Source organism: Hippocampus bargibanti, linkage group LG06, assembly GCF_051943395.1.
Source record: "Hippocampus bargibanti isolate YZ-2025 linkage group LG06, ASM5194339v1, whole genome shotgun sequence".
Taxonomy (NCBI): domain Eukaryota; kingdom Metazoa; phylum Chordata; class Actinopteri; order Syngnathiformes; family Syngnathidae; genus Hippocampus; species Hippocampus bargibanti.
This window is the reverse complement of record NC_142739.1, coordinates 14,786,152-14,810,290: the sequence shown is the minus strand read 5'-3', so window position 1 is coordinate 14,810,290 and position 24,139 is coordinate 14,786,152. Positions and strand designations below refer to the sequence as shown.

The window sequence follows — 24,139 nt, the reverse complement described above, 5'->3', positions numbered from 1 at the left end:
ATAGATTATGCAGAGGTATATCGAACAATTGATCTGTGGCTTTCTTGAATAACCTTTCAACAAGCCACTGGGAAAAGCGTCATAAGCAATGGCTTTTTATATTTTCCAAAACGTGGATCAACAAGTTGCACTTCAACCGTCAACTCTTTCATAAAAGCCCTTTCATGCCTGTTGTCTTTTTTTACCATCGTTCGGAGTCTTTCATGTTGACACAAATTTAATGATATGATTGTCATGTACACTCAGGCGTGTGTGTGTGTGTGTTTATGGTTGTGGCGAACACATGACACGCATCATTGAATGAGATAATACAAAGCTAGCGTGCAAATGCACCAAACTGCGCGTGGGTGCGCATGTGTGTGCGTGTGCGTGTAGCTACAAAATCACATAAAAAATCTTCCCAATTTGGGAGTACATTGAATTTCTTGGCCAATCAACTGCACTTTTGACCTCTGAGAACCACCAGTTAGGCATATGTGCAGAGTGTTACAGTGGACGCCCATGTGGGCCGCATAATTCTTCCGTCGTCTCTGCTATCTACTACCACTGCTCATTCGTTCTCTCCTCTGTTGGCGCATGTAATGCCGGAGGGATACAATAACCACCAACGCCTAAGTGACCCATCTATAAGTCACTTTTCAGTAGCGGTGGACAATAGTGGTACGAGGTGCAAGTCTTGCTGACATATCCAAGTTTGGTTCGTGTTTAGCCCACTGCACCTGATGTTGAAAGTAATACTTTTCTAATGTGAGAGATGCTTCAAACACAAAGGAATGCTTTCCTAATGGACGAGCTGACGGCAGGAAACTCATTCTTGTCCTGTGCACTAAGCAGTGGTTTTAGGCAAACATTAGATTTGCTGCAATGCTCATATAAAAACAGAATGTCAGTAATGTGTGTGCCTAAAAACATTATTTGTCAATCTGCATGTTCGTATGTTAAACTGTGCTTCGTAATAATAAACAGTGACACCATCAAGATTCGCAGGAGAGTAGGTTTCCATTTATGGAAAGAAAAAAAAGAAATTCTTCACTGCACACATTTAAATTGTCAGAGAACAGCCTCTTCCTTATTACATCTAAGTAAAGGTATTTGCAAGCTGATGTTGTACGTTTTTACACCTCTTTTCCAAAAAAGCGACTTCCGCCTTAAATCCTGCTATGAAACAAACGACAGGAGCGTAATCCGTTTGACACTTTTATCTGTATGAGAAGAAAGGAGCCCGGTGGCTGGCTGAATCAAATGTGGCTCACATTGCCAAACACATGGGCGCCATGTTTTAAAAGCAGTTATCAATTGCTGTTTGAATTTTTTTTATTGGAATGATGCACTCACTCTCTCTCCATCTGATCAAGTGGGGCCACTACCGTATCTTCCAGGGTGTAAGGCGGACCTGACTTTAAGGCGCACCTTCAATGAATTAAGTTTTCCAAATATGATTCATAAATATATAAAAGTTTACGACAGTAATGGCTGCGGTTCTGCACGACTTATTCCTCAGGGGAAATGTCGGTGGCTGCTGACAGTAAGTGCGAGACCTGTTGTGGCTTAACATTACTTCACATATCAGGCACACTGGGGTATAAGGTGCAGGGTCATCTTTTGAAGAAAATCAAGACTTTAGGGTGCGTCTTATACACCGTAAAATACAGTAACTAAAAAGCAAAGAATTGGTGCTAAAAAGGGGTTGTGTTTTATTAAGCTCACTGTTAACTCATTCACTGCCATTCCCAAATTTATTCGGGAATTGAAAATGTGATGTAGAGCGCCATTCACGAATTTCTTTGGGTTTTGTTTTTTCTTGCGGAGGGGCGGGGTGCCGATAAAGCGCTGGTTAGACCTCTGGCAATGTTTTTTCTTCCTACAAGGGGGTAGAAGTGTCCTTTTTTCCATGTTAGCGCTTTGTTTCAGCTTTAGCTGTTGTTAAAGTGCTACACTGGCGCGAATGGCTGCCACTGCTCACCCTCCCAAACAAATCCTGTGACTGTAAAGTGTCCTTGAGAGTTTTGAAAGCCGCTTGGAAATTAAATGTAGTACACGATATCTTTTTTTCTGATGAAAAAAAGAGAGCCTGAGGTTTCTTACACTGCATTGAATGTTTGTATAATCCTAAAACTCAAAATCCTCTGGGTGCTGGAATTTGAGTGACAATGACAAAAACCGTGGCACTGGAGTAGACATTTTCGCACATGTCTGGCAGTGAATGAGTTCATATAATCAAGTTTGAAAAAAAGAGAGAAAGAACCACAGAAAAATAAAACAACAGACAAATGTATCATCATTCAGAATGGTGTCACACCAAAGTGTTCTACCGATACCTTGGCCCCCATCTGTCTACATAGCTGTCTCTCCAAAAGTGTCATTAAACACCGGGGTGCCAGGATAGAGACTGAACAGTGCAGGCTAATATCTATTACCAGTTGGGAGGATACGTGCAAATCTAAGTGGCCTGTGGATGCATGTCAGCACAGTGGGAGCGAAGGGAAGTGCGGTGAAAAAACTGAGAGGAAAGAGAGAACGCCTGAGGAAAAGATTGACGATTGTGTGACATTTCACCACCACGTGAACGTGCGCAGGTTTTACAGCATCATGTTGCACTCTCTGAACACAGCAGGGGGTACAGGGCACACACAATCACCCAGAAAAATCATGAAACAGATGGACTGACACAGGTAAAATACTTTGGAAGACTGAAATGGGACTTTTGTTCCCTGCTACTGCAATTCGACACCAGCTCACGAGAGAAAGAAGAAACAACAATACGTGCTGGTATGATTTCCCACATGATCCTCGCCAGCTGTCAGTGTCACTCTAGAAACAACTGAAGTTTTGTGTGAATGTGCGTAAAAAGATACTGGCTTTTAAGTTAGCCAAAATGCTAAAAGTGCGATCAAAAACACTGGGACAATTAAGACGAGCAGCAGTTCAATCGATCAATGGACACAAGGCCACAAGATAATATTTCTGAAGATGTTATTAAGTGAATCACGACATTTGTTTCTAAATGCGTAACACAATGTGCATGTTTGAATATATAGTAGTTCAGTGGTGGGCCGTCAGGGCCAGCAAGGCCTTCTCTGCTGGCCTAACATAATCAGACATCATTATCATAATTATAATAAAAGTCAATTTCATTAAAAAAGTATTTTTTTCTAAATATACAGTAAAGTCTCGTTATATCGATATTCTCGGGAGTCGGAAAAAATATCGATATAACTGGACTATCGATATATCCGATCCTGCGGCATGTAAATTTTCTCCTTGTGTTCATAGAAATAGTATCGTAATAAGCAGTACTATCGATATAACCGATATCGATATAACGAGACTTCACTGTATATATAATTATTCTACATACTGTTTTCTTGATGTTATATTATATCCATTTGGTTAGTGTTGTAGTTTTAGGTCAGAGTTTTTAATCCAATCAGAATTCAGCTAGTTTGTGTCGCCAGGCTGTATGAAATCTGACCAACGCCTTCAGAATCAACAGTGAGGGCGTCTGTGCGCTGTACATGAACGGGCACATGTAGTTGATATACAGTTGCGATAGCCAATCAGATCACGAGTTGGCACAGTAAGGCCAGCTAGAGGGCCTCGCGTTGAACATGACGTACGCGTCCTGTGATTGGATACTTACTTTACCTCAGCCCTCAGCGGACCCGGAAACTTTAGCAGAAAAACCAAGTATATCTACTCGCTTTTTTAACCCACAATGGCTGAAGGAGAGGAAAACTCGCTGTCGCATGTAGGTAAGCCTATTCTCAAGAACAAATGAAAAAGATTTGTTTACTTTTATTTTCAACAAATGTTGTTTTTCTTATATTAAACTGACATTTTGTAATTTAGCATAAAATCTTGTTAAAGATTGCATATTCTTGGTGGACTTCATAAAACTTTGTGGACAAATGATTTTAAATTTCCTTTTATTTTTAAGTGTTTGCAGTATCACGTATAGTGACAAGTTCTAATTGCTGATGCAGATTTATTGATGTGTAATTGCTCCGGAAAATAGCCTGTGTTGTAGACGATTAAGGTGATGCCACGCCCAGTACTGCGTGCGTGTGCTTTTGTAAATGATATCTCCAGCCGTTGTGTCATAAATTATGGTATTACGAGGGATATTTGTTCAAGTCGGACTAAGCAGGACTTCACTGAAGGCCTAGGTGTGAAATGCACGGACCGCCACTGTAGTAGTTGCTGAAAACACATGCAGAGCCTGAGAACAATGCAGTGGTTAATTGCGGTGTTCTTAAGTTTGGCCAAACACCACTGTGAGTAGGTGTGTCTTCAGAGAAGCAGAGCATGCTCCTCTCCCATTTTTAAATGCGGGCAATGTCATAAAGTAATCATCAGCTCTTGCCGAACTGTTTCCATATGTACTTCCTGCCGCATTGGAGTCCTTTTTTGGGGCACTACGAATTACCAGACAACACTTTTGAACAATGATCTGAGTGCAGTTCCCAATACGACCAACCCAAAGTCACCAATTTAGTTTTGTTGATCTTTTGGGCGTGGCAAAAATGATGATGGCATTATACTTGAGGTTCTGGCAGGAGCCCCCCTGCTCCACCAAATAAGAACTTTAGAGTACTTTGGTCATTCCGACCACTTCAGCATTTAGCAAGCTGGCTTTATCTACTCGGCAAAATACATCTTCCGCGAATGCAACAATTTATAGAACAGCTGGGTAGTTATTTATTAATGTAATAATTATTTATTGCGCGTTATTCAGTGACTGTAATATGTTGCAACAGAAAACAGTGTTGGTACAGTAAGTATGTGCTCAAATGTCCAATTTGTGGACATTTTAGCACATAGGTTGAGTTATGTGTCGCAACAAGTTCAATTGAGGAGTCGCATACTGCCGCAACGCCAAATGAAAGTGGCACCAGAGATGAGCTCAATTTAATTTGGTCTTTCTTCACAATTCCACCGCAAAAATACAGTTCTTCAAATATTCTGGCCAGGTCAAAAAACTTGGCAAACTGCGTTTTCGGTTGAAGTGGAGTTCGTCAGAAAGTGCTAATTTTTGATACTTTCAGCCTGTCTACGGGAATGATACATATTTTTCATGTCTTCAACAAGCTTGACAATAGGAAAGTAACTGTATTGACAGAGCCAAAGCTTTGTTTGAATTAGAATATCGTCTTTGGGGCGGCCTGGTGCGACGACTGATTAGCATGTCCCTGCCTGTGCATATTTTCTCTGGGTACTGTGGTTTCTGCCCAAATTCCAAAAACTTGCAGTGGCTGGACTGAGCACTCTTAATTGTCACGAGGTGCGATTGTGAGCACAAAATGTTTTTTGTTTTAGTTTTTTATGTCTACTGCAATTGGCTCACAATCAGCTCAGGTGTATTCCGCCTTCCATGCGAAGACAGCTTGGATAGGATCCAAAACACTCACAAAACTCGTGAGGATAATTAAGATTAGAAAAATGATGACGGGATGGATGTATTCTTGGCCAAAAAATACAAATAATAAAAAAAAAATCAACGAATGTATTTATTGATTTTGATTGAATCCAAATGGTTATTAATTTGAGTATTAGATATCAATTCTGTGTCCGCTATTTGATAGTCATATTGGATGTTCAGGACTCCAAAACAGCAAAATAATGTTGTCAACAAGTCAATTGAACACCGAATTAGTTGTTCTTTTCGCCTGGGGTCGAGAACTTACACATTCATAACTAATCAAGAGCACGTTCCTGTCAAGGCTATGCTTTCCTGAGCAAAAAGCACACTTGTATATTTGAAAAGTATCCATCTCTGGTGCAGTGAAATGCCATAAAATGGAAATTATGTAAAAATTGGGGGTAACAAATAATACAGTGAAAGCGACTACGGTGTGACCAAATTAGTTACAACTATGACAGGACCACAACATCATTGGGGTGACAAGAAATGAAATTGACCCAAGATTAGTTTATTTTTCATGCTGTAAACAAAACCCTGCACCCAAGAAAATGTGGCCTGAGATAAGTCTGCCAAATATGCAATGGATGCAGAACCTTTCTTTGGTGAGTTGTGAAGGACACCCCGGTGTAAAATCCATCTATGCCTCTCCTTTTTTGCCCTCATTAGGTTTAAGGGTAATTGGAGCCTTATATAGTTGACTGGATAAAATGCAGCAGACACTCAATTGCAGGGCATACAACTGAATTGATGCATGAAGAAGATGAAATTAACTTTATGTGATTTTGGAAAGTGGGAGGAGAGTAGAGTACCCAAAAGAAATGTAGAACATGCCAACTCCTTGCTACACAATAATCCAATAAACTATGAAGACAATGCTGTGTAACTTGTACTATTAGGATGTTATATATATTTTTGACTTCAGAAAAAAATAGAACTATTGGGCATTAACACACAAAAAAGAAAAAAACAACAGACACTAATGCGGTGTCAAAATAGGCTCCTTTGACAATGAGCACAGCCCGAAGCAAGCATACAGATGGACTGCATAAAATGTTTTACGGTCGTTTCAATGAAATACAGTGGAACCCATTTGTGTAATTGAGGCCCATACAAACACATGCTGGGCACATGACAGCCACTATAACAGGAAATATAGCAGATGCTCTAAGCACTGGGGTAAAGCATGTCGACCTGAGTTACGATTACTTTCAAGACATCCTGTTTGGAGACACTTACATATGGCTTATTGGACAAGACTTAAAGCTTGATTGTGAGTCAATTTAGAGGCACACAGTCAAGCACAATGCCAGTTCGTCTCCTACCACTCATGTTACTGCAGCTGTAGCGTTCTTTCCAAGGCAGTGCAATTGAATTTAAATAATTGTGAGTTCAAACCATTTTCCAAACAAGTGTTTGGTGATTCGTTGTTCAGGTGTTTCTTTTTAATTGTAGTTCTCGTTTCCCGTGGAGGGCCGTTATGGGTTTCGGGAAACCATATACGTGTTTAATCCGCTTTGTTCAGCGGAAAGTTCGGTGCTGTTGGACAGTCTGCGGCTGGATGGATGCATGGCTTGAGGAGCCCGCGATAAGAAGAAAGGAGCGTCAACGCAGAGAGCCGATGCGTATGTGGAACTGTCGCGGCTTGGAATTGAAGCGGATTTATGTGGGACAGGAGATGTGAGACAATCTGTTGTCGTCAATGGATGCTGCATGTTTGCTTTCAACATTTATCTTGTCGTTGACGTGCACATTCCACCATGATGTCCCTGATCCACCGGTGAAGAGACACTTTGATCCTCACCTCTTTGTTATTTAGTTTTTTTTGTTCTTTTGACCTCAAGACGGCGCTGCGAGATTGACTGCCTTTCCAGCAGCTCCTGTATTTTGTTTTTCTACTTTCATTTTGCTTTGATGCTGTGAAATTTCTCCACTGCAAGACAAATTGATGAATTACTAGTTTTAAAATCAGATGTCAAGAATAATGACTGTTACTGGGGATTGCACATTTGGACTTTAGCAAGCATGATGCAACTTGAAATGCTTGATTTGCTTTTGTGGACCACACCAAATGATCCACTTGTGATGTAGACTATCCCACTCTTAATTGCTCAGCAATAATTGCATCATTCATATTTTCTCTATCTACTTGTATCTATCAACTATCCATCCATTCACCCATCTAACCATCCTTTTTACAGGCTGAACTGCTACTTGTCTATTTGCAAGTAGCAAGTAAAATATTTATTTTGTTCTTGAACACACTCACTGTGCAAAACCTGCAAATACCCTGCCTGCTTAAGGTTTATTTCTGAGACACACAGACATAAAAAGGAATCCACATCAGCTAATGACAGAACAATTTTTCTCAGGCTCTGAGGGCTGTGTTCGGAGTTATTTTTAGTGTCTAGTGTGTCTAGCAAGAAAAGATTGTGTTCAAAGCCAGCATTTACTCAACATAGAATTTAGTTGTATTTTGGTAAGCAACACCAGCAGTGGGCCAGAACAAAGTAAAGTGGTTCAGGCAGATTTTTGCTCTTGTCATGAACAGTAGTTTACAGTACAGGTATATCTACTTTTGAGGTTATTTTGTTTGTCACATATGCAAAGGTCCGTTTGCTGACATCCATCCATTCGTCCGTCCGTCCATCCAGCCATCCAATTTTTACAGGCTGAACTGCTACTTGTCTATTTGCCGGTAGCATGTAAAAAAAAAAAGTTATATAATATATTTGTTAATATATTTGTTTTATATATATATATATATATATACACACACACAGTGGTACCTAGGTTTTCGCACAACTCACAGTTCGAACAAATCGGAGTTCGAACAAAATATTCGAGATATTCTTGCAACAATCAGATTTCGAACGCCGGTAAGACGCGTGAGTGCGTCGGCGAGGGTGGGTTGCTGAGCGGCGTAAGGGTGTATCGCTCTGTTTGTGATCAAGTGTTGTCGCTAGCGGACGTGCTGCGTTTTGCTCTTGCGTTTAATACAGGTGTACGAGTTTTAGCCCCAAATCATGCCTCCAAAGAAAGTAAATGCTGCTCCAAGTTAAAAAAGAATAGTAGTGCGTACAACTATTGCATTTAAAAAAGAAATAATAGCAAAATATGAAGGAGGTGTGCGAGTGTCTGATCTGGCGAGGGCAGGGGTGCTCACACTTTTTTCAGCAAGGGAGCTAATTTTGAAATGACCAAGTCAAAATGATCTACTCATGATATTTATTGAGAAATATAGTGACGATTATTGCAACTTATGTTGATGTATATCATATGTTGCACAACACAACACAATTATGTCAATTGTTTGCCATTACCTGAGTTCACTAACTGGCAGACGAGAGACAACTGCACTTGAAAATGTCATCGTGAAAAAGTAATCCTCTCATTCCGTTTGAAAGTGATATGTTTTTTCTTCTTTCTTGGAACAGCTCTTCCACTTTTTTATACTCTATCTTACGTTTAAGGGGATAAACCGAGCGAAAAATTAGGCTGTAAGTAACGACATCCTTGACCACCACAAAGGTAAAAAATCCTATTCATAATTCTTTTCTTTACGAATGTACGATTAGCCTGGGTTACATTTATGTTTGTTATTTGTGTCTTTGCCATTTTGCTTAACAGTTTCTGAGATATTCATTGCTTTATATGTGTTGGTCAGCATTTTAATGTGCAATTTCATGCATAAAATAATGTATAAAATACTGCTCCCCCCAACCTGAGAGGAGGGACCTAAAGCTGTGTCCGGCGCCACCATGTCTGGACATTAGGGATATATAAATAGGGCCGATACGACCAGTAAGACTTTAGTTCGCTGACGAAGCCTCTTGGATAGAAGGCGAGACGTCCGACACCTTCAAAAAAGTACAGATGACGGCTAAAGAAACCTTCTCATCGATGTACTAAAAGGTAAACATTCAGGGTGTTGGAACGGATTAAAACGATTTACATGATTTGTAATGGGAAAAATGGTTTCGGTGTTCGAACAAATCGGTTTTCGAACAGGGTTCTGGAACAGATTATGGTTGAGAACCGAGGTACCACTGTATATATATATATATCATCTCATTTTCCATACCGCTTATTCCTCATTAGGTTCGCGGGGGTTGCTAGAGCCTATCTCAGCTGTCTTCGGGCATGAGGCGGGGGACACCCTGAATTGGTTGCCAGCCAATCGCAGGGCACACAAAGACATACAACAGTCACTCTCACACTCACATCTAGGGACAAATTGGAGTGGTCAATCTGCCTGCCATGCATGTTTTTGGAGTGTGGGAGGAAACCGGAGGACCCGGAGAAAACCCACGCGGGTCTGGGGAGAACATGCAAACTCCACACAGGGAGGCCGGACCGGGACGCGGACCAATGCCCACCCGTCCCCGTGGCGTCCGAATCAGATCGTTTTGAAGTCATTTAGCACGGAGTCTCTATTCAACATTTTGAATTGATTTCGAGTTACGACCGTTTGACTTACAACCATTTTGTCGGAACGGAACTCGGTCGTAACTCGGATGTTACCTGTATATATATATATATATATATATATATATATATATATATATATATATATATATATATATATATATATATATATATATACACAGCAAAGTCTCGTTATATCGATATCGTTTATATTGATAATACTGCTTATTACGATACTATTTTCATTTCCCGTGCATATTTCTAGTCTTTTTATGTAGAATTAGTTCCGTTTAGTACGATTGGATTGGATTTGCCTTTATTAGTCTCGCAGTGGAGAAATTTACATTTCACAGCAGCAAAGTTATGAAAGGAATGAAAGTAGAAAAACAAAATATATGAGCTGCTGGAAAGGCAGCCACTCTCGCGGCGCCGTCTTGAAGTCAAAAAAACTAAATAACAAATAACATGACAACACAAAGACACAGAGTCATTCATTCCGAAGCACTTTCCGTACCCTCTTTGTTAAACAAAGCAGTTCCACATGAAAGAGGAGAGGATCAAAGCGTCTCTTCACCAGTGGATCAGGGACATCATGGTGGAATGTGCACGTCGACTACAAGCTAAATGTTGAAAGCAAACACGCAGCTGTAGCATCCATTGACGAAGAGATTGTCTCACATCTCCTGTCCCAAATAAATCCACTTTAATTCCAAGCCGCGACAGTTCCACATACGCATCGGCGCTCCTTCTTATCGCGTAATAAGCGGCACGTAAAATGAGATGAGATACATATATATATATATATAAAAATAGTGAATAAGAAGAAATGAAGCAAAGAAACACAAACACATAATCACTTTGTCTTTGATGGATGGGCCCAAAATAATCTCAAAGCCAAGCCAATATGTCATCAGTTTACATTTTGTCATTGGCTGTCATGAAAAAAGTTTTTGACAAGCCTAATTTTACCTCCTTCTCAATGGGCATTTCTTCTTTTTATGTCTTTCATACCAACTGTCAATTTGCTGCCTCGTGAAGATACCCGAGCTGTTTTCTCCCCTCTCTCCCATTCTCCGGATCTCCTTGAGAAAGTATGCTATGAAAAGACCTGGTTATTATGAGATGGCACTCATGCTACCTTTGCCGTCTCCTGATCTCACTCCATCTACCTTGCGCTCTTTCTTTCTTGCCTTCCGTTTTTCTCTCCCCGTCCCCTTCCATCATTTAATTTCATCTGAGAACGAGGACCGGTGAAGATACTTTCATTTTTTCCCCCTTTGCTGTGCTGCTGAGTGCTTTCTCTGCTATTGTGTCCAACTAAAAGACTCATTACTGTCCTTCGCCTTTCCACGGAAAACCGCTGTTTCTGTGAATGCAGGTTTGACAGACGGCTACGAGAGGCAGATCGAGAACAAAGAAGAGCTAAATTTTCAGGTGCTGTTGTTGCTCTGAAACCTTGGTTTTTCACTGGAATGGAGCAAAGACATCTCTGAATACACACCACGAAGCAACTTTCGCTGGAATAATATCCAGCTCGTAAAACATTGAAAATTATTCAAATATTTTAGTACTGCGGTCACATGGTGTTTTTTGGCAATCTGCCATCAATGAGAAGAAACATCACACGTAGTTGGTTTCACAGTGAAATGAATCAATTTATGGACTCAATCCAACAAGAGATGAGAACTTTATTCTAAATAAACTACAGTAAAGTCTCGTTATATCGATATTCAAGGGAGTCCGAAAAAATATCGATATAACCGGGACTATCGATATATCCGACCCTGTTTGCATGTAATTTTCTCAGTGCGTGCATAGAAATAGTATCGATATAACCGGGACTATCGATATATCCGATATCGATATAACGAGACTTTACTTTATATAGGAATGATAGGAATAGGAATGATAATTTTCTGTGTGTATACCAAAAGCTTTCCCGAATCCCATCTAACGAGTGTTGTGCTTTAAGGAAAATGATTACATTAAACACTGAAATGATGCAGCCAAATCATTGGTTTTATGGAAACTTGACTCCATGTCCCACATGCTTGTCAAAGCTAATCTATCCATAACTATGTACACACCATCTATTATCAATCAGTCGTTACTTGAGTCCCCTACATATCGTGTGTGTGTGTGTGTGTGTGTGTGTGCGTGCGTGTGTGTGTGTGTGTGTGTGTGTGTGTGTGTGTGTGTGTGTGTGTGTGTGTGCGTGCGTGCGTGCGCGTGCGTGTGTGTGTGTGTGTGTGTGGGCAGGGGAGGGGCGTGTCGAGGTACTGTTTATCTCTGGTTGTGAAACGGGACTGAACAATTACAATTTCAGCCACATCTTACAAGCTCAAAATGACAGGCTTTCGGAAAAAGAAAAACACAGAAGAATGAAGCGGGAGCAAGACGCATCATGACTGCGTGATTGTTTGCTTGATAATAGTACCAAGTGATTGGAAAGGCAGATCAACCTTTCAAGGTCTTTTATGTCGATCCACACCAAGTACAGCAAAGTGAGACACCTGCCATTCTGAAGGCGTAAAGAGAAAATGATTGCACACCAGCCGGCTTCCAAACAAGATGTGCATGGTGTTGAGGAAATACGACCGGATCGATGCTTGGCTATGAATTCTGAGCAGTAAAAGTGCATGTCTGTGGATGTAAATGTAAAAGCACATAGGTTTGACGCCAACAACAGATCGACGAGAGTTGATGTTGCACTGATTTCGTAGCCAGGCATTTGTACCTGAAAAACCTCAAATCTAAACTATTTTCAAAGACAACCGTGACAGTGAATGCTGCATTTGGATGAAAAGAACTCAGCATATTTTTCAATTGCACAACACAATCATCGCTCCATGATTGTTAATAAAGTATGGCAACATTATTTGTGATTCATGTTGTCATGATACTGGCATTTTCACTTGAGAAAAATGAGATAACGACAGAACTCTTTATACCATTAATGTGAGGCGTAATTGCTACAACACAAATTGTTTACAATTCACCGGCACACCCTTGGCCGCAGTTCTATGTTTACAAATATGAGTTGAAAAAAAAGTCATGTGGTCATCGCACAAATGTGCATAGCCTCTTCTGACCGGGGATGTGGCTGTGTTCAGTATTTAAAACCAAACTCAAGTTTAAATCTGAGAAACAGAGAAACCATAGATTTGTATTTAAATACATCACACGTGTCTGAAAATCGCTAAAATCTGCAAAGATGGAGAACTCCCCTCTTTCATCTGGTACTGCTTCGTTTAACAAAGAGGGGACAGAAAGTGCTTAAGAATGAATGACTCTCTGTGTCTTTGTGTTATGTTATTTGTTATGTAGTTTTTTTGTTCCTTTGACTTAAAGACAGTGCCACAAGAGTGGCTGCCTTTCCAGCAGCTCATGTATTTTGTTTTTCTACTTTCATTGCTTTCATAACTTTGCTGCTGTGAAATGTAAATTTCTCCACTGCGAGACTAATAAAGGCAAATCCAATCCAATCATACTAAACGGAACTAAGTATACATAAAAAGTCGATATAACGAGACTTTACAGTAAAGTCTCGTTATATCGATATCGGTTATATCGATAGTACCGCTTATTACGATACTATTTTCATTTCCCTTGCACATTTCTAGTCTTTTTATGTATAATTAGTACTGTTTAGTACGATACCCGGTTATTACGATAATCCGGTTATTACGGTGCTCCTTTTCATCCCCCGCCGGCCATTTTTGTTGTTTATATCGATATATCCGTCGCGCCATTGGTCAACTTGGTCACGTGTCTTGTTACGTGAGCCGCCATCGGTCGCGCCATTGGTCGACTTGGTCACATGAGCCGCCATCGGTCGCGCTATTGGTCGACTTGGCCGTGTGACTTTGTCACGTGACACGCCATCGGTCGCGCCATTGGTCAACTTGGTCACGTGTCTTGGTTACGTGTCACGCCATCAGTCGCGCCATTGGTCGACTTGGTCAGGTGACTTGGTTACGTGCCCAGCACCCGTGTAGCAGAGCCATTTTCATTTTCAGACGCTAGCTCGTGTGTAGCAGACGAGATTGAAGTGTTTGTGTTAAAAGGTAAAAATGGGAAGCAGAAGAAGATTGATGACTTTTTTAAATTGTATACATAATACAGTAAGATGTAAGCGTTGCAGTTTCCCTGTTGTGTTATGTACATGCCCACTGTACTGTATATGAATGCAATCGTTTTTTGCAACAATGTTTCTTGTTTTGTCTGCTGAAGCGCATTGATTTTGAAAATTATTAACATTCCATACTGTGTATTAAAGGACAGCCGATGTCACTTTTTATTCAAATGCAAATAAAAATGACTTCACGCCAAGACGTCTTGCATTGCTTGTGAATCCAAACAATGGCTTCAGATTCGGATAATATGCTTTCTTGTTACACATCCAGTTATGAATATGTTTCAAATACACTGTAGTTCTGAAGATTAAAGCATACATGTTTACAATCATTAAAGAATTATATGTGCCATTTTGAGGCAACATTGGGGGAACATCTCTCACCCAAAAAAAAAGGGAGCTAATGGCCAGCTCCGTTTCTTATATGGCGCTTGGCTGCCCTCTTTTGGCGGCTTTTGTTTAATGCAGTTCGGCGCAGGATCGGATATATCGATAGTCCCGGTTATATCGATATTTTTTCGGACTCCCTTGAATATCGATATAACGAGACTTTACTGTATATATATATATATATATATATATATATATATATATATATATATATATATATATATATATATATATATAACAGCCGAGTTACGACCGGGTTCCGTTCCGACAAAATGGTTGTAAGTCAAACGGTCGTAACTCGAAATCAATTCAAAATGTTGAATAGAGACTCCGTGCTAAATGACTTGAAAACGATCTGATTCGGACAGAATAAAGGCAAATCCAATCCAATCCAACTACAGTAAAGTCTCGTTATATCGATATTCAAGGGAGTCCGAAAAAAATATCGATATAACCGGGACTATCGATATTAAACAAAAGCCGCCAAAAGAGGGCAGCCAAGCGCCATATAAGAAACGGAGCTGGCCATTAGCTCCCCTTTTTTTTTGGGTAAGAGATGATCCCCCAATGTTGCCTCAAAATGGCACATATAATTCTTTAATGATTGTAAACATGTATGCTTTAATCATTAGAACTACAGTGTATTTGAAACATATTCATAACTGGATGTGTAACAAGAAAGCATATTATCCGAATCTGAAGCCATTGTTTGGATTCACAAGCAATGCAAGACGTCTTGGCGTTAAGTCATTTTTATTTGCATTTGAATAAAAAGTGACATCGGCTGTCCTTTAATACACAGTATGGAATGTTAATAATTTTCAAAATCATCGCGCTTCAGCAGACAAAACAAGAAACATTGTTGCAAAAAACGATTGCATTCATATACAGTACAGTGGGCATGTACATAACACAACAGGGAAACTGCAACTCTTACATCTTACTGTATTATGTATACAATTTAAAAAAGTCATCAATCTTCTTCTGCTTCCCATTTTTACCTTTTAACACAAACACTTCAATCTCGTCTGCTACACACGAGCTAGCGTCTGAAAATGAAAATGGCTCTGCTACACGGGTGCTGGGCACGTAACCAAGTCACCTGACCAAGTCGACCAATGGCGCGACTGATGGCGTGACACGTAACCAAGACACGTGACCAAGTTGACCAATGGCGCGACCGATGGCGTGTCACGTGACAAAGTCACACGGCCAAGTCGACCAATAGCGCGACCGATGGCGGCTCATGTGACCAAGTCGACCAATGGCGCGACCGATGGCGGCTCACGTAACAAGACACGTGACCAAGTTGACCAATGGCGCGACGGATATATCGATATAAACAACAAAAATGGCCGGCGGGGGATGAAAAGGAGCACCGTAATAACCGGATTATCATAATAACCGGGTATCGTACTAAACGGTACTAATTATACATAAAAAGACTAGAAATGTGCAAGGGAAATGAAAATAGTATCGTAATAAGCGGTACTATCGCTATAACCGATATCGATATAACGAGACTTTACTGTATTTCATTGTGAATTGTGGAAGATATCACATGATACTGTTTTTAGCCTTTCTTTTTGTCATATTTTTAGGCTTGGATATAATGATGCAGAATGATGGTGCATAGGCCATAAGTTGCCCATTTATTGCAACTCATGGACAAAAATAGCATATGCTAAATTGCTAAATAAATTCAAATATGGCGTGTATTCAAAGGGGGTATGTGTAGGTGAAATTAATAAGGGCGGGATGTGTGTGTGTACTGTATGTGGTAAATGATTTTAAGAGGTAACTGAACGGTCTTTACCACTGAAGTTTTCATTGCAGAGTGACATGTCAGTAGCCTTAATGCGAATCCCTTCGCTCTGTTCCCTGTTTCATTCTGCCATCAATTTCTCTCTCACTTTCTTTCGCGAGTTGTCTTCCCTTGATCGCTGCGACCCCTTTGCCTCTGTTCTCTGCCTTCCTTCCCGGGCTGTCTGGCAGTAAAGGTTGATGGAGTGTGAAATTAGAAAGTGGATCATATTCTGCTCTGTGGCTGAATGTCCTGAGCTATGAGCTACAGCTAGTCACAGTGAAAAATAACATGCACTGAAACAGATACATTAACATGGCGTTTGTGCAAGTTCACACATGTGTGTCAGTCAGCCAGCATGCGTGTTCGCGTCGGTTTATCTAGTCATCACTTATCTTAGATGACTTACCACTGACACATCGGCTTTTTCTGAGCGGAGGATGCGGATATGTGTACACAACTTTTATTTTTATTTTTTTACTTCACTGTTGTGGCTGCTTGAACCACCTGAATTTATGATCCCATCAGGATCTATAAAGTGACAGAAGCTGTAGCGAGCTCTTCATTATTCACAATTTAATTGAAGCTAAAATTCAAAGCTGAACACAATATCCAAACATGGAAAAAGAAGTACTTGATATTTGTGGTGAACAAATAACTAAGAGTAAAAATAAATGCACATCTCAGCTTTGATTGCTGAAGAAGAAAAATGTCAACTAACATTGAAAGTATGTATTTATTGTGTGCGCATGAATGTGTTCACCTTCATCAAGCCAGACACTTCTCCTTTTTCAAGTGGAGCAGCAATGGATGGAGTGAAAGGTTTTATGTCTTCCACTGGTCGTGCTTTCAGGAAGTGTTTTCCTGCCTCATAGATGTCTACTTCAATCATTTTCCCCTTGAACTCGAACCTCTTGGGAACCAGTACCTGTAAAACACATATTGTAATCAATCGATCAATGGTGATCATTTTAAAAAGCAATTGTTGACACGTCTCTACTTCTGACTTGGAGGAAATATTTTATGACATATAAACTTCTTCTTTTCCTTTCGGCCTTTCCCTTCAAGGGGTCACCACAGCGAATCAGTAACCTCCATCTTCAGAGATATGATACGCATATTTGTTTTGGCCAAGCTTTTACGTCGGATGCCCTTCCTGACACAACCCTCTGTATTTATCTGGGCTTGGGCCCGGCTCAAGAAGACTTATGTCCCTTTGTGGCTACAGAACAAGCAACTCGCTCAGTAAAAGGCTCCCAAAGACAAAATGGTCATCAGCACAGCAACATTTTTTGTAATCAGAAAATACGTTACTTACACCAAAACCACAAGTTGCTGACTAAAAAGCAGCAATTGTCGATTTATTTATGTATTTCTTTAGTTTAGTTTATTAATCTTTATTTATTTATTTGTTTAAATCTATTAATTGAATTTTATTTATTTAACTTCATTTATTTAACTTTATTTATTTAACTTTATTTATTTAATATATTTGTGGTATGGGAAGTATACTGCCATCAGGTGACTGAGACCTCAAAACCGTTTTGATGGAAGTATGGATTAAAAAAAAAAGTAAACCGATGTAAAAGATTGGCCAAACAAACATGCGGATCAAACCTTTGAAGATGGAAGACACTGATTCGCTGTGGTGAACCCTTGAAAGCAAAAGCCGAAAGGAAAAGTAGACTGCCTTTCACAAATTTATTCGTGAATTGAAAATATGACGTGGAATAACATTAACAAATTTGTTTCGTTTTTCTTGCGGGCGTGCCGATAAAGCGCTGGTCAGACCTCTAGCAATGTTTTTCCCTCGAACGAGGGGGCACCATTTGCCTTTTGTACAGCCGCCCCCACTTGCACCTCACATTGCTCCAAATCCATATAACTTAGGAATTAATTCTTTATTTCTGATGAAAGAAGAGAGTCTAAGGTTTCTTAGGCTGCATTGAATGTTTATGTCGATGTAAAAGTCAATATTTTAGTGAAAATGACAAAAACCTTGGCACTGCTGTGGACACATTTTTGCACGTCTGCCAGTGAATGAGTTAAAATGGAGTGTTTCAGCATTTTCAATACTGCGTTAATCTTGTACTCACTCTTATTTCACCCAATACTTAAAGCTCGACATAGCAGAGCAGAAGAAGTGAAATGATGAAGTTGAAATTCTATAGCTGTGGCGGTGCATTTATGCCCGTCTCAGTGCTTATTTGTCTGTCTTTATCCAGTGGATGGAATATGATCGGCAGGGAAAATGAGGCCGTGCCGTCTACCTGCCAGCGCCACACCTGCATAATCATCACACGTGCTGCTCACCACAGAGTGTGTGTGTGTGTGTGTGTGTGTGTGTGTGTGTGTGTGTGTGTGTGTGTGTGTGTGTGTTGGGGGAGAAGGAAGTGGTTAAGCAGGCAGAAAACTGAGAGGTTAGAAAAAGTGGAGGTGGAAGAGGTAGGCGGCATTGTGCATATTGCTGACAATCCTTTGAGGACCATTAAAGGGAGAGTCAATGATGAGAGAGCTTGTCCTATGTGACTGGAAACCCCCACTGTTACACTCCCACATAACCCCTCCTTCACCCAACTCGCATATGCAGGTGGGGCAGCTGCCTAGTTTTATTGTCAGGTTACATTGAGATCGAGTGATTTGTTCACACTCACTTGTCGACCTTCCCTTCATCAACCTAGCAAGCTGCTTTCCGCATCCATTTCAGTGCCTCCACAGTTCCTCTCAGCTGACCCTTGGCCTCGCATTACTTGCTCCCCCAATTTATTTCATGATCCAAGTGACAGATTTGGTCATTCCGACGGAACTTCTTCTTACTTTGACTAGCAAATGTACAATGTAACACACAAACAAGTATTGGATTGGATTGGATTGGATTTGCCTTTATGAGTCTCGCAGTGGAGACATTTACATTTCACAGCAACAAAGTGATGAAAGGAATGAATGAAGTATCGTTACTCACTGCACATGCCACAAAGTTCTGAGGTTTGTGGCTCGAATTTGGGTTCCGGCTTTCCTGTGTGTGAACTTTGCATGCTCCCTATGCTTGCAATGATTTTCTTCCACTTTCTCCCACAATGGAAAAAATACACGTTACATCTGCATGCTCTAAATTGTCCATAGGTGTGAATGAGTTTCAATGCTTGTTTGTCTTTCAGTGGCCGGCGAGTGGTTGGCGACCAGTGTAGGGTATGTTGTATTCTGCTTCTTGTGTCGAGTAAGTTTTTGTTCTTTTGACTTCAAGATGGTGCCGTGAGAATGGCTGCCTTTCCAGCAGCTCCTGTATTTTGTCTGTCTGTCTGTCTGTCTGTCTGTCTGTCTGTCTGTCTGTCTGTCTATCTATCTATCTATCTATCTATCTATCTATCTATCTATCTATCTATCTATCTATCTATCTATCTATCCATCCATATACATATACACACACACACACACACACACACACACACACACACACACACACACACACACACACACACACACACACACACATATATATATATATATATATATATATATATATATATATATATATACATATATATATATATATATATATATATACATACATACATACATATATACATATATACATATACACATACATACATATATATATAATATACATTCAATTTCTAAGGGCCTTTCAAAACTCTCAAGGACACTTTACATTTTATATATATACAGGTAACATCTGATTTACGACCGGTGCAAGTTACGACCACCCATACTTACGACCACCATACCTTTTTTTAATTCTACGGTTGCCACCGCTACAGCCTGTAACACTGTTGAACTCTGAAGCGTGTTTGCGATGCATTTGGTAGAATAAAAGACTAGAAATTGTCGAAATTTAGATCTGTCACGTTCTGAACGAGGAACAGAGCAGCCGACTCGTCTGAGCAAAATTGAATTGTAAGCGACAGAAACAGAAGTCCGTGCAGGAAGATTTATTAAGGGACAACACAAAGTGCTGGTCCCAAAAAAGAGGACCAGCGGAATAATCAAATATAAAGAATACCAAAAACGACGAGTTGGGCGGCAATGGCAAAGCCGACACAGATACTATATGCCAATGGCGCAAAGCAACTGGCACACGGTGGTGCAGAGAAGGAGCAATCCTGAAAGGATTACGGGATGGTGGGGAGGCTCGGACCGAGCACTGATGATATAGTAAGTCCAGGGTAATACAAAGTACAAATACAAGTTGACAGCGTCCCGTTTTAGCCTCCTGATGAAGGAATTGACAGCCTTGGAAGCGGGAAGGCGTCCCCGGTGAGTCCGTTAGCAAGGAGAGCAAATTTGGACAGCTCACATGCGTGGGAAGCCATGCGTTTTAGGGTTAGCAGAAAGCGTGTGCGCCGACACAGTAATAAAGATCGATAATATGAAATATAAAATGATAGAAATGACACTAAAAGTTATAAGACTTATCAATGAACTGTCAATATTTTGGTATATAATAGTATTTAATCGAAAACGTTGCTTAAGAACAACAGATTGACATCATATAATATCTTGTCGTATAAATCTTGCGTGGGCCATTTTGAATGCATTTCGATTTACGACCGTTTTGTCGGAACGGAACCCGGTCGTAACTCGGATGTTACCTGTATATATCTATTTTTTTTAATGAAGAATAAAAAAAAATATATGTATACAGGTATATATTATTATACAAATTAAGAACTACAGTATGCACCTACTCTGGCGTGCTAGTCATATCACATACAGAATTAAAATGAGCCGCAATCTCCAATGCAAGATTTTTGGTACATCGATATGCAGACTCAGCAGGCTGGTCTTGCTGTCACTTCTGGTGTTGGGTATCAGGTGGTGTTATTTTATTTTTAATCATGACAAACCTATTTGTATGTTTATGTGTGCCTTAAGGCATTAGCCTCGTGAGTGTTATCAAGAGCTCTGACTCCAGCTCTGGTCGACAATGTAACCCTCCTTTGGTCTTCGGTTCAAAACGATCTGATACTGGGTTAAAAATGACCAAAAAACACCCTAAATAATATTTTTTAACTTGAAATGTTATTACTTTTCCTAGATTACCCACAACTATAGAAAATGGAAATTTTGTTTTTATTCCAATATCCTTCATTTTCAGGACCCTCATTGTACTTATATTTTACCTGTTTATCACACCAGCAATAGAAAAATAATCTTGAGATGACAAATCTGAAGGCTTTTCTCAAATATGGAGACAGCTGCAAAAAGAGGGATGAAACCGACCTGCAGGCCTAATTAGGGCTACGAATCTTAACAGGTGATCTTGAGATTGATCAACCCTACCTGATACATCAACATAAGACCAAGATAAGGGTGTTACTGGAGAAGCTAGGAAAGACATTAGTTCAGTGGTTCTTAATCTTGTTAGAGGCACCGAACTCCACCAGTTTCTTATGCTCATTCACCGAACCCTTCTTCCAATGACTGTGCCTACTACCTTAATGTCTTTCAAGCCCTTTGATCTCCTTGATGTGCATCTCAGCCTGACGCATTTCCCACGCATGAAAATGGGTATAAAAGTAGCCGACGCGGGACAGAGAGAATCAGAATCATCTCGGACTCAGACCCAGACAGACGCTCAGCTCGCAGAGACCCGCTCAGCATCGGACGGAGTTTCACAGCACGGCTTGCTCGACTCCACGCCACGATCAAGCTCTGGGACACATCACATCTGCGTGTCACTTACCTGGGAGATCTGATAACGAACCTACTTACGATTAAAGAGAAACATCAAACTCTTTATACTTACATACAGCGCTACATCTGCAATTATTTCAATGGGTTAACTTTTTTTCCATGTTTGTCTTGCAATGTAAAGTTCTGTATTGTCCTAAATTGCTCATTGGAGGGAAAAAAAGAATGTTTAGTCATTGAAACGCAAAAAAAAAAAAAAACATCAAAAAATCATTTTCGCACATTTTTTCTCAATTTCTAAAGATGTACAAATAAAAGTGAGGAGGGAGAACTATATCACATATTGTGCTGAAAGACAAGTGGTTTGTGTTTAAAAAATTCAATTTAGCTACTTATATGGGGGGGTTTCTGAAGGTGGGTCATTTTGACCCAAAGGGCACGGGGTGTGTACAGAAAATGAGGACAACAGGAGGGTTAAAGCAACACTCGGCTAGTTTACAAAGCACCTAAAAGTACATTGGTGTCAGTAGCCCTCCATTTTTAGCCCCAAGACTTGAGCATTCGTGTAGCTAAAGCTCACTCATAAGTTAACAACACAAGGGACAAAAGAAAAAAAAAGACCAAGGAACTCAAAATCTCACATGCTGCCATTTTAAGTCATAATTCTTATATAGAGAATGGAGGAATTCAATTATTATTATTTATAATTGTAAGAATGCATTTGAAATACATACAAATCAAAGTACATTGTAATTGATTTTGACAAGGCTCTCAGAACAACAGGAAACCGTTTTTCTTGAAGATTCAATGCATATACAGTAAAGTCTTGTTATATCGATATTCAAGGGAGTCCGAAAAAATATCGATATAACCGGGACTATCGATGTATCCGACCCTGTTTGCATGTAATTTTCTCCGTGCGTGCATAGAAATAGCATCGATATAACCGGGACTATCGATATATCCGATATCGATATAACGAGACTTTACTGTATATGACACATGTGCCCACATGAGCACTCATGAACCTGTGTTAAGTGTGCAATTGTGCAACACATGCATGGAGCGAATGAAACGTGCAACCTGAGTTCACAGCGTGCAATACAGTAGGGGCTGAGGGAGGAGGAGCAGTGCGGAGGGAGCAAAGAAGGAGAGGGGGAAAAAATATTGCCAACCGCTGCCCTCCCTGGTAATAAAAAGCACAACTTCAAACATGTTTCTGATGAGAGTTAAAGCGTGGAGGAAATTGATTTATTTGAAGATGTTTTAAAGTTAATTTTTCGCAGGTTCAGAGAGGTTCTTTGAAGCCACGTTCACTGAACAGCTGTGTGTGTTGGTTGGAATGTTCATGTCTTTAGGGCTAATGTTCATACATTTGAAGGAAGAAATAAAGTCATTGCTGCCAAATGCTCATCTGACCACCGTAGGCTGTGGGTGCACATTTAAGAGAGTGTGTGATATTCCAGCTAACCTACTTTATTTGGTAGATCGAGAGCTTAAGCTGCAAGTAGTGGCACCTTCCTGTGAAAACTCATGTGACACGCAGAGCAAAATCCCTCGTGATCTTTTTCAGGGTGAAGAACAAATTAACAACATCAATAAAATAAAAGCAATGAAGAAAATAAATACTTATGACTTATAACTCTCTCACTTTACAGTGCAGTCACTATTAAACCGACGTCTCCGGACAAGTTGTGTCCATAATTTGTAAAATGTCTTAAAATGTCTTCAAAATCCAGCGAGAATAACAGCAAGAATTTATCAGGGAGAGACTGGCACCCTGGACAGAAGGTGTTAATATTGTTGCATACGGGACCAAGTAAGCTACTGGCAAAGTGGCAGGGCCCATACGCTGTGACTCGGAGAATAGGACCTGTCACATATGACATTCTCTGCCCTGACAAACAAAAGAAAAATGTTATTGCTGATTATTTGACAAGAATGTCTGAACTCTGAGGAGAGGGTGTGAATGATGTCATGATGCCAAAAGAAATGTTAAAAAATTTTGTGTTTTCTGGATTTTGGATGGGAGAAAGGTGCGCATTTCTCCCCATCCAAAACAGTAGAGTTGGGCGACCACTAAATTGACTCTGAGAAGGTGATTGCCACCACCTGGGAATGGCCAATTGCTGCTGGGACCTGATTGGCCAGAAGCTCAGGTGAAGCACCTATAAAACCAGACTGAGCCAGTCACTTCGGGGAGGAAGAAGAGGGAGAAAGGACAGCCTGGAGAGCAGTGTTACCTGTGGTCAGCCAAAAAACTGATATCCACCGCGACTTCAAATAAAGAAAACTCACAATACCCTTCCTG

General features: G+C 40.3%; 1 protein-coding gene across 4 annotated transcripts in view; it reads right to left on the bottom strand.

Annotated features, from left to right (window-relative positions):
* Positions 1 to 24,139, bottom strand: part of cdkal1 (CDKAL1 threonylcarbamoyladenosine tRNA methylthiotransferase) — a 304,188-nt gene that overhangs the window by 1,390 nt on the left and 278,659 nt on the right. For all 4 annotated transcript variants that reach the window (XM_088999350.1, XM_088999354.1, XM_088999351.1 and 1 more), the window contains one exon: positions 16,940 to 17,104. In XM_088999350.1, the coding sequence (XP_088855476.1) occupies positions 16,940 to 17,104 (165 nt within the window). The remainder of the gene's footprint in view (positions 1 to 16,939; positions 17,105 to 24,139) is intronic.